The 12,037-nt window shown below is 40.3% G+C and overlaps 1 protein-coding gene across 2 annotated transcripts; it reads left to right on the top strand.

The window, feature by feature from the left end:
- The first annotated feature begins 912 nt into the window (after positions 1-912).
- LOC147874303 (uncharacterized) lies at positions 913-7,346 on the top strand. 2 transcript variants are annotated; one of them, XM_087345427.1, is made up of 6 exons: positions 913-1,019; positions 1,888-1,967; positions 2,649-2,906; positions 3,492-3,666; positions 5,190-5,250; positions 6,451-7,346. In XM_087345427.1, the coding sequence occupies exons 1-5, from the start codon at positions 992-994 to the stop codon at positions 5,207-5,209; spliced, it is 561 nt and encodes a 186-aa protein (XP_087201553.1). In that variant the 5' UTR covers positions 913-991; the 3' UTR covers positions 5,210-5,250; positions 6,451-7,346. The 2 variants fall into 2 exon arrangements, with proteins under 2 accessions (XP_087201553.1, XP_087201554.1); XM_087345428.1 differs by having other exon boundaries at positions 927-1,013.
- The last annotated feature ends 4,691 nt before the right edge of the window (positions 7,347-12,037 follow it).

Consider the following 12,037-nt stretch of genomic DNA (forward strand, 5'->3'; position numbering starts at 1 on the left):
TTTCCCGGGGGTAAAGCCGGCCAGGGCGTGATGCTTACCACTCACCCGCATCTAGTGCCGAGGTTAAGAATGAGTTGGAGCTACACCGACACTCCCCCCAAGCGCCTACATGGCGTATAGTGGGACAAACTTTACTTTGGCTTCCTGCAAATTAATACTGTAATTCTGAGAGCAGATTCTGTTTGGAGTTTACATCATGGTTAAAAGTATTTACTGTGGTTCACAGGTCCCAAAAGCGAAGTTTCTAAGGCAAGCGAGAGGGTTGCCATCTACCGGCATCAGTAATTAACTAGATGAACCGGAAACAGGATTATGTGAAACAAAAGACGGCTATACAAATATGGCGTCCAGTGTATGACCCCAAGAGTCAAATGTTACACGTGAAGAGAACCTGTCTGGCTTGTGACGTTTAGACACAAAGTCAATTTTTACTTCGTTATTACAGAATGTATTCTAACCGCAAGCAAACCGAGATATTTAGGAATTGCATAATTTCGGGCTCTACAGCTGAATGCGAGAACAAGGGTACAATTTAAAACTGCGATAATTTTCAGGGGCTCTGAATCCCACCAGACCATCTACCTCATTCGCCAACTCAAGTAATTACGTAAACATAAATAAAAATAACTTGTTTATTTTCAAAGCTGAGTTAAAGGCGGGAAAGTGAGGTTAAGTTACGTAATAAACCACGAAAGGCTTGGAATAAACACTCGGAATATTTGTTCTTAGTTGGTAGTCTTTCCCAGCTTTGAAATTTTAATTTGACTTTAATCCTCTCTTGCACTCGCTGCTTCCTTCCAAATCCGTACTTCAATTGTTTACTCGTTGCCGGGGTACGCCAGGTTCTGTGACGTAATAATAATCAACAGCACTGAATATCATTGTTACAAAATCTTATGTTGCCTAGCAACAGTGGGTAAACATTTTGTTAGTAAGTCATTCGTTGTTGAGAATCAGTAGGTAAACGGAGTTTGATAAGAGCTGTGTGAGGATGTGGTGCAGATTTAAGCAAGGTCTGAGTAAGTACATTAACGTATATCTGTTCACTTCATTCTACTGCTACTCTGTTTTAATATCGAAAAGATGTCAGTGAGGAATTTCATACCACACGCAAGCCCCTTCATATACCGAGGCTTGTAACACACACACAGATTCAAAAAACAAAATTACAGCTGCAGTGTTTTTTGACTTTTTTTAATAAGGGCTCATTCTGAAGCACCAAAGAACAAGATCTGCAAAGACAAAAATATTCCCAATTCTCTCTGTGAGTGTGAAAAGTGTTCTCTTACTGTGAAGGAGGAATATATTTCAAAGATTCAATACGATGTTTTGAGTATTGACTGAATACTCGTGAAAATCTGTTCCTTTACCCAGCTCATGCAATTAACTACAAAAGATAACAACTTTGGACTGGTGACGGTAAGATTGATTGGGAACGTGGAATAAATGTAAGAAGGAATTGGGCGTGGCCTATTTTACGTCCCTATTTACAGCATTTTCCGGGGCGTGATGCTGACCACCTCCCCCCAAGCGCCTACATGGCGCATAGTGGGACAGCTTTACTTCACGTTTAAAGCATTTCCTCGATTTAAGACACTTTTTCGCATTTTAAAACTTCATGTATCTTTTCATCAAAACCTACAACTAGACGAAGGATAAATCTGACAATCGATTAAATACGACAATACTGTGATAGGGTTGGCCATGTCTTTGTCAGTTTCACCCACCTCTGGCCCTCACAAAATGTCCCCCCCCCTCAAAGAGGTAATTTTCCACTTCCATACAAAGCCTGTATTACTCATTTTTAAATATGTCTCCCACATAATATATGTGCAGTTTTAAGTTTAAAACAATGCGATCTGCAATGCATTTTGGGTTCTTCCATAGGCCGTGAGCCCCCTCCGAGGTATGAACCAAAGAGTAACAACGGAGTGAACGGCAATGGTGAAGATTCGAGAATGTACAGAGTAAGTTTTTACTCAATTAACCTCCAAGAGTGGAGTCAAGCTTAAAAGGACGACAGGCGATCAGCTGATCAAGTACCTGAAGGTCCATTACCATGTTCACAAGAGCACGACTTTGGACCTTGACCTCTCCTACTGATTCCTGCATGTCGATTATTTTCAGGACATTTGTTTCCTTCCCTCTCAATGCATGTACCTGATACAGTAACATCAGAACCGACCAAAAACCTAGACAGACTCTCATATTACACTTCAGTGCAATAAGCCTCTAGTCAAAATACCATTAAATCTGTCTCTAGCGGAAACTGCAATGAACAGAAGCTGTCCTTACGGGATAACTCTCCATTCCCATGGAGAAAACTACGATAAACAGAAACTGTTTGACTAACAATACATTAGGAATGACAGAGACTGCATTAGTTTTATTTTAAGCTCACACAAGTGTAGTTTGTACTCCAGTTCCTTCAAGTTATCTGGAAGAAACACATTTCTCGGTAACCACAGTGTACATGTGTAGTATGAATTTCTAACTTATGTTGTTCATAAACAGGTAAATCATTTGGGGTTTGTACACGTTTACTTCTCTCGAAGTGGTCACTGGCTGATTCAAAGAGAAAAGATAAATGGTCCTTTTGGTTATCGGGCAATGAGGTTCTCCTATAACCTATAATCCTATTCTTTCAGGAAAACAATGGTAGTAGTCTGAATTTTAAAACGAACAGTGCAAAGAGGAACTCGACAAAGTCGGGAACACAAGGTGCACGTTTTGGGTCACCTTACAGTCAGAGAAGTAGCAGGATGGCTTCTTCTGCTACTAGACCTAGCACAACAAACCACCCTTCAGAGAATGAGGATGACAGTGAGCACAATAACTTCGAAGCAGAGTTCGCAACCACAAAGAATCAATTTGATTCACTGCAAACCGACCTTCTTAAAAAACTGGTGAGAATCTCAAAGCAAATGCTTATTTTTCATATTACGCATTCTTTGTACTAAGAGCATGAAATGACAACCTCGGTTACTCAGGGTGTCCACATCCCGTCTGCAAGTTTCATGTCTGGAATTATCAACATTTTGTTTACGAAACTTAGTATTTGAGGAAAAAACATATCCAGTTTCTGAATCATTCTGTTCTTTTGAATACCAGACGATGGGCAAAGTCCAAGAATTTAGTGATCCCGAGTGTAACAGACAATTGTCAGAAGCCTTTAAAATAGCCTAAAAGTTGTTCGGCATACTATTACGTGCCATTCGGGTCTAATTTATCCCCATCTTACTTCGACCTTAAATCAGACATCATCCGTGTCCCATAAAATAGCTAATCACAGAGAAAACTAGTGGATGATGTGAAATGTATATCTCAGTCTCATCAACATCTACAACATGCGAAGCAGATTTGTCTAATCAACAGAGTGGCAGTAACTGCAGTAAAAGACCACCAAAACCATTAGAGAGACGCAACACAGAAAATAATTCAAATGCAAAATGGAGCTAAAAAGTGAATCATTGTGCATGGTTTTATTTCAGGACAAATTCACAGAAGTGGAAGAACGCATCGCTGAACTTAATAAGCAGGACCTCATGACAGGGAAAGATTTAAGATGCATAGCAGAAATTAGAATGGTTGCTTTGAGCCACAAGCAAGACCACGAGGAAACAGATGATGAACTCAGCTCGACTGCTGGTGTAAGGACACTTAATGGTAAGCTAAAGTATTCATGACATTTTCCAGAGAATTTATATTATGTCTGATACAGTATTGTCATTCTTGAATGACTTCCCTGTTTCCTCAATGTTCCTTCTGCTGCCATCTCCAGTAATCACTTACATAGAGACGCAGTCATGACTGAGTCAAGGTTTGAACCGGCCACTTTATGAGTTACGAAGTCAGTCGTTTAAAGAGTTATAAAATCAGCCACTTAGCCTGGAGAGTGACTGTGCGTCAGTGCGGTAGCCAATCAAGTGGTGAGTCACTGCGTCTATTAGTCAGAAAGGCAGAGACTGAGTCGCTAAGCCACCAATTCATGGTCCTGAATTCTTAGCCGCAAGCTTCCTGCAGACCAAGCACGACAAGAGGTCAGATGTTTCTTTGTGGTTCTCTGTTTTGCTTTCTCTCCTTCTCAAATTCTTTTCATTCTTGCTTCATCAAATTTCCCAAAGTCCATCCAGGTGAACGCCAGTAGAGTGCCTTAAGTCAGTCCACAGTCGCTTGCATCCATATCCTCCTCAGTCCATTGTCCATCCTACCATTTGATGCTGTGCGGTCTGCATTACTGGCAGGGCCATTAAACAGAATGCAAATAAACTAATAAAAGGTTTTTCTCTGTTTCATATCTTCTTCTTACATTCATTTTCGTTTTCCATTATTTCTTTCCTTTCTTTGTTTCTTTGTTTACCTACTCGAATTTTGCTACAGGTTTCATTTAAGCAGATTTTTATTAGACTTACTAGTTTCTTTGTTATACCAAATTCAATAAGAATATTATATAACACTTCTCTCTTCACAGAGTCATAGATTTCTTTGAAATCTATAAATAATTGATGTACGGTCCCACTGAACTGCCATTTTTTCTCTAGTATCTGAAATTACATTGTGATACTTTTCAATGCATGATAACACAATTACGTGTTATCATGCATTGAAAAGTATCACGACTGTATTCACAAAAGCAATAATCTGTTATGAGAGCCAGGCACTAGAGACAATCTGAGCCAGTTTAATCCTGCCCATCCATATGGTGTATATCCCTATGACATAGATAACTAGCTGTCTGGTACCATTTTAATGTTGCCCTCCCATGTCCTCCTTGATCTTGCAAGAGGCCGTCTTCAAAGAGGTTTCCCCATCAAATTCTGTGTGCATGAACTCAATGTAACTTCATTTCCAATGGCACGTGACATGAAAGTCGCAATGTTCTGCATTATATTGCATTGTGCGATGCACATAATATCTTATATTCCCCACTTCATAACTCTTGGGTTCTTAGCAATTTATTTTCAAGCGCTTTTAATTTATATCCTTCCCACAAGGCGTCAGACGCCACCAGGAAAGCAGCTCGTCAGTCATAAATTCCTCCAGATCAGAAAAGGTTTTGTATCTACAGCAAAGATGCCAACTGCTCCCATATGTTCCGCCCTCTAAGGTCGATTTTACCATCTCATTTGTGTATGATTGTGACTCTAAAGCCACAAAATTTATGTTTCTTGTTTTTTCTGTGTGCGCAGCAAATCCCAAAACGACCTAAATGAAGAGAGAGAGACGGACAGCAGAGATCGTAAGAAAAAGGTAAGCCATAACAAGAAGAAGTGAATTTCACAAATTATTACCTGCACATTTCAAGTGTTCACTCAAAGTTACTCCGTAACAAAATTGATCACACTGACCTCTTCTTTCATTCCTCTCCGCTTCTTCTGCATTCCACGTAGACTCAGCTCCCCCTCCCTTCAGTCCGAATACACGAACTGACGACGTCTCTCTGCATCTCGAGAGCGAGATTTCTCTATTCTCTTGTTATTTGTTGTCAGTCACTTAATTAATCTGCAAAACACTTTTCTTCTTCACTTCTCTCTGCATCCCTCACGCTGAATTGATCTACACTGAAGATGGGTGACCCTCATGAATTGTGAAGTTCCTTACTTTGTTACACGTTCTATTCCAAAATGAACTTAAACCCACAAAGGGTCAGGTATTTTACAAGACTCCTTGTTCCTGACACTCGCAATACGTCCTCGTCTCACCAAGTAAGAGGTCAAAGTTCACGGCCACAGGCAAAATTACCAGATTCTATGAACAGAATAAAATTTGTCAGTTTGGCCACACTGCTTTACGATAAGTACTTCTTTTTGGTGGTGGGCCCAGGTGCTTGGCGTGCAGGCAAGTCAGCTTTAAAGCCTTGGTTTATTTCATCAAGTGCACTGAAATTCCCGAATGATCACCACAGTCGAGTCATAACCCTTATACCACATGATATTACGAGACTGGTAATTTAAACTCTCTTTGTAAATAAAGTTTTAATGCACTGAATGCAGCAGGCAACATTTATTGCATTAAGTGAAGTAAAATTACCACATCTTGTAAAAGCAGCATGTAAAGGGTAGAAGAGATGTGAAGTTGTCCGTGGGGCTTTGAACCACACCATGAAGACATTTAAGTGGACTGGAGGTAAGCTCCACACATTCTTAAACCTGATGTCACCTGAAGGTGAGGTGTCCCTTCCACAAACTGGTCACTTTATCCCAGGAAAGTGAACCAGGTATCGACTGCACAGGATGCTGGATTAGCTACTCAAAAACAGATATGTCAGTCTCTCCTGAAGCCTTAGGTGACGCAACGTTGTGTGATTGGACAATTTAACACTTTCTTTGAACAGAGTTTTAGTATATTCAGTGCTGCTGGCATTAATTCATTTTAATACGCTCAAATGCATGAGCTGATGTAAAATTCAAAATATACAAAATGCTTACAGAAATCTTATTCATTTTCAAGGAAAAGAAGGACGTTAAAACAAAGAAGAGTAAAAGTAAGTGGAAATTTTGGAGAAGGAAGAAGAAAGTTTCCAAAGAGTCTTCAGACAGTGAAACAGACAACACCAAACGGAAGAAGTAAATTTGTTCCAAGACCATGACAGAATCTATAGAATGTTGTGCTGTGTAGTTGAGTAGACGTTTACGCTGTCATCTCAATGGAGCTTACTGCCTCCATCATCAGGGCGATGAGTAAGCTGTGGATGAAAAATGGGGTTCAGGTGTGGAAACAGGTTGAGCAGGTCACGGCTGTCCTCCAGCAGGGATGGACTTGATGGTATGGATGAACTCCTTCGAGTTCTTCCATGGTATGGAGAATTTCCCAGCTGTCCAGCAAACTGGCTGGATGCTGCTGAGTGCACTGGAGCCTTCATCTGTCTGTTTCCCATCAGACGTCAAAAGACCCTTCTTCCAGCAGAGAACTGATGGCCATCTTCTCTGCTGGACCTCCCAGCCACTTCTTGTGGCAGGTGACTCATGGCCTTTTGCTCATTGGTGTGGAGAAGGCTGTTAGCTCTCTGCCAGAAGCAGCAGCAGCTAACGAGGTCAAACAGGGGAAAGATGGAATTCTGAAGGCCACCAGCAAACCCAAGCTTGACCTGCCCTGTTCCCATATCTCAACCATTTATCACCCTGATGATGGAGACAGTAGGCGTCTATAAACATCAGTGAACTCATACCATACTTCATGGTGCAACATCCCAGCAGCCAGTCATGTAACTTGGTGGTTCCGAACCTTTTCTTATTTACGTGTCAGCAGAGATGGGTGGCGATTTGTGACGACCACAGCCCTCTCTACTTCATATTGTACATTGCAAATAATGTTTAAAAAATAAAATTATTAGTAGCACGTCAAAATATGTTTATTTTGAACCAGCTGTTCCCCTTCCTATTGCTTCCAGTTGCCAAGCGACTGACCAAACATTTCCAAAGTAATCAAAATATTTACACTTGTGGCTCTTCACTTGGCTTTCCTCCTAAAGGACGGAATGTCATGAAATAATGTGGCTGTACCGTAGGATGATTGTTTTCAATTTCAAAGCCTTCCACACTGTGATCATTTCTTAGATAATTGTGCAAGACACTAGCAGCCATGATCACTTCGTGTTTTCAAGACTCAGTCGAATTCGGCAATAAAATATTCTCAATTTTTGAGTAAGAATATCGAAAGCATCCTTAACAACTCAGTGTGCTCTTGACAGTTTGTAATTATATACCTGTGTTCTCTCATCATTTTGTGCTAAAATTCCTGAGTAAGTGCGGAGCAAATACCTCTTCTGGAGAACTGTTTCATCAACAACCATTACACTGTTAGGCAGTGCCTTACGATTAGAGACACTGCGTGAATTTGCTTCTAGAGATTTTACTAAAACAGATCTTGAGAAAAGACGCCCACCATTTGACTTTCTGTATCAACCAACATCAATGATTACAAACTTATAATTAACATCAAGGAATGCTAACAGAAGCACAGAAAATGCCTTTTTGTAGCTGAAGAAAAGGGATCCACTATTATGCGCTGCCTGTTCTTTCAACGTTTCCCATCAATAGCTCGGGTGCATTTAGGGAAGTGCCATACCAAATAAAATTCTTCTACTACATTCTTCAAAATTTCTTCTGTAGGTACTGGTAATTCTGCTGGTGAAAGTTTCTTCCAAATTGCTTAGCAGGATCAATGCACAGTTGAGGGTGCAATTCTATAACTGAAGCTCATAGACATTTGTGAATTCCCAGAAGCCAAAAATCTGCTAGTGATTATGGCATTAATAAGTAACACAGACGATGTACTTATTATTTTCTAATCGATTCATGCTCATGGCCGTAGCACGGTCAAAGCTTTGAACCTCTGCCTAGTTGCTGGTCAGATGGCCGGCAGTGTAGGGAGAGGCTGTACGCAGTTGTATTGTCTGCGGGGCCAAGATATGGCCACCACATTGGAAGCCATAGTATGGGCCGTGGCCACAGCACGGGAAATAAATGTAAGGGGTCGAGCCATAAGGCTGGAGGCTAGTCTATGGGCTGACTAGTTTAGATGATGTGACCCTACAGAGGATTTCCATATTTTTTCCTCCATGATAAATGCTGTAGGATCTGTATCGGGAGAGGCAAGCCTGTTTACTGATGAAGATATCCGCCCTGATGACGGAGGCAGTATGACCTCTGAAACGTTGGTTAACATCGACCAGACTACACAGCGCAATAACCCAGAAGACGGATATCTTCATACTCACCGCTGTGAGAACCTCAAGTCTTACACTGTTTACTGATGTTTGCATTTGCACCAATGTCAGATAGTCTGGAGTTTTCCCAGTCACTTTGGCACGCAGACAAACATGTACGTCTTTATGTAAACTGTCCATTGGTTTTGTACAGTTCTGTAAAACATTGTAACAAATCTGCCAAATATCAAATTTTAAAATAGTCATTCTTCATGAATACAACACATGGAGAATTTTGTATTCATTTCTGCTCTACATGTAATTTTTTGACAACATTTTGCAAAAGCACATTTGGTAGAATTACCCCGATATAAGAGGTAATTCTGCCATGTGCCCTGGATAGTACCACACTATACAAATCCCATGCAATGACGCTGCTTTTAGTTAACATATGCATTTATTTATTCACTGTATTTTGTATGGTCACACTGCCTGGAACCGGGGTTATGCTGCTCCAAAAAGCGCCATTACCCCAGACGTGGCTGACAGCACAGTACATATTCCAGCCTGAACCCAACATGTTACAAGACTGCAGATTCAGAAGAATAGACACACATATTTGTACTTTCAAACGTTATCGTTTGTTTTAAGAAAAAAATAACACTATGTTAGACTTACCGTGCAATCTGCTAACTTTGAAACTCAGAAGAAACGTGCCTACAATGAGATTTTTCTTCACCACACACGATAACAACAACTTGATCCGCCATTACAGTCCTAGACTGTTTATATGTTTTCCCCAGAGATGTCAGTGTGAACAAAGCGCACTCAATTCAAGTACTTTTAAAATAATTACGGTGGCTACATTACATATAGGATGACGCGATTCCCCCCATTACCCCTTCATGTTTCTTTAACGCTAAATGTTATTCAGAAATTATTTCATCATTTTCATAGAGTCATTCGTGCACATCAAATACCAAGACAATTACTGCTTTTGAAGAGATTTAGTCAGTGAAAAGAAAATGAATATGTATTTGCATATCGTGGAGCCACTGGCAGATGTTATTCAGAAAATAAATAAGTAAATAAAAGAAAAAATATACATACAGACAATATTTGCATTACCATTGCATCTTATGAGGCTGTCAGCATCTCAGGAGTAGGGCAGGTTGTAGCCTTTTCCTGCTATTCCTAATGCTTATATGGACAAAGTTTTTCATGAATGAAATACAAGAAAATCTCTTCGAAAATATATGTATTTCATGTATGGTATCACACTGTTTGAAATTATGTAAGGAATGAAAATTATGCATGAAATTTTGAACCTGGAATGTCAAGAGTCAGGCTCCTTGAAATTAACATCAGGAAGTCTAGGAAAATAAAAGTCAGACTTAGTGGGAATACAGGAAGTCGCATGGGACAAGAATGAATCTGATCTAGCAAATTATTACTTTTTAATATTGATTTCAATACAACCAATAACAGAGAGGTACCTCACATGCAAGTAAGCTTACAAAATAATTTACCTTGAATACATCTGCACCGCCCTCTGAGGTGCTGTCTGTTCATTCAGAAAGGAACCAGATTCTATATTCAATCGACTCCCGAAATAATACATGAAAATTTCGTTTGAAGATTTCGATGCAATGGTGGGAAGCAAAGATATTTTCAAGCCAACATTTTTTAAATGGGAATTTAAGTTAAATTAGTAATCATAATGGGGGGCAGAGAAGTGCACATTGCCACATCATAAGATCTGGTTGTCAACAGTGGAAAATTCACAGACGCATTATCAGACCGGTTGTTTCTTGATGTAGGACAACAGTCAAGTATATCTGCTGACTGTCCATTCAGAGACAGCTGACTGACACCGACCATTACGTGTTACTTGCAAAATATATGGAGAAGTAAACAAGCAACTGAAAAGTTTAATATGCATTTGCTTCATATCAGGAAGCTAAATGATGGAGATGTTATTAGAGAGTATAAGGTAAAAGATTTGCAGATTTGGGCAAATTCAGTGATAATTGGATGTTAACAGCGCCAAGCAAAACATTAGAAATAATACCAAAATTTCAGCCACCGAGTCTACATCATTGCAAGTTAAGGTGGCATCGACCATAGTCTGGTGAAGATGTTGAGGATTGTTATGAAAGAGGAAGCAGATCGGATTGCAGCGTACAATGCTCCGGCATTTCTTCGTCCATCATCATCTGTGGTGATTCAGCCCATTTCCGAGCCATGACATCCCCCAATCTTCTTCCTCCAATCATCTCTATCTGCTGCTGCTGCTTTCCAGTTTCAGGCTCGTAGCAACTCGGATGCATCTTCCCATCCGCTTCGAGGCCTTCTTTCCCAAAACATCCTCTTAGCACTTTTGGGGGATACGAGAGTCTTCCATCCTCACTACGTGGCCTGCCCATTGGAACAAGGCATTTCTTGTTTACTTCCCCCAAATAAGATTAACAAGGTTTCAGATAGCAAAATTTAATGCTGAATCAGTTCTGCTGTAAATTTTTTGGTAAAAGGCAATTTACCTCTTTTCAATGTTCTAATAGCAATCTCAAAATCAAAACACATGCGATCATATCCAACATCTTTAACCCCGTGGGCGCTCAAAAGATTCACATCTTAATTGTTCAGAAGGTGGCTGTCTTATGGGTTGTTCTACCATGTATTCTGGTAGAAGTTTACTGACGATGGAGGCAGCAAAGACCTCTGAAACATCAGTTAAGTAAAACCGGACTTCAAGGTGGAACATCCCGGCAGCCAATCATCTAACTCAAAAAATAAAATTATTAGTAGTTTTCAAACTAGCTGCTCTTCTGTTCTATCCTTCTAAACTTCTTTCTTGGGTCGATATATTTATATGATCTAGGGTGTTGTGAGTCTGTGGCAGTGCACTAATAACGATCCCAAGCAGACGGACGCGTGAGTCAGACATTTCCTTTAGAAAAGATGCGCCTCATATTGGACACAGTTACTACGTTTCATTTGTCTACAGTTACATGTCACAGCATCACAAAACAAGAAATTACATTTTCCATTAAATTTTATAAATGTACAGGGGCGGATCTAATGAAGACAACACTGCTGTAAGTTTACGTCTACTTTCTTATTTCCGCACATTCTGGAGAGGATTCCAATTTGGACACTGACCACCTCACTAATGCCTTGTCCACAGATCACGAGAAAAACCCTGCAAGGTGAAGTCGTTTCTGGTGTGGTGCAGGGGTTATGTTTACTATCAGCTGGACTAGAGGGCTGCTATTGGTGGGAAGTGTGTGATACGTCAGAGTTTTACGCTACTATACAGACTGAAAACATCAAGCAGTTAATAGTGGCGTGTAGTGAGTGCACCTCTAATGTGTTCTGCGGGTGTTGTGA

The sequence above is a fragment of the Zootermopsis nevadensis genome, unplaced genomic scaffold, assembly GCF_977971745.1.
Source record: "Zootermopsis nevadensis isolate Lab colony 2312 unplaced genomic scaffold, Znev_1.0 Znev_ptg000009l, whole genome shotgun sequence".
Lineage (NCBI taxonomy): Eukaryota > Metazoa > Arthropoda > Insecta > Blattodea > Termopsidae > Zootermopsis > Zootermopsis nevadensis.

Coding starts and splice junctions, on each gene's coding strand:
- LOC147874303 (XM_087345427.1), top strand. CDS start 992: ATGTGGTGCAGATTTAAGCAAGGTCTGA. Junction 1,020..1,887: donor CAGATTTAAGCAAGGTCTGA/GTAAGTACATTA, acceptor GTTCTTCCATAG/GCCGTGAGCCCCCTCCGAGG. Junction 2,907..3,491: donor CCGACCTTCTTAAAAAACTG/GTGAGAATCTCA, acceptor GTTTTATTTCAG/GACAAATTCACAGAAGTGGA.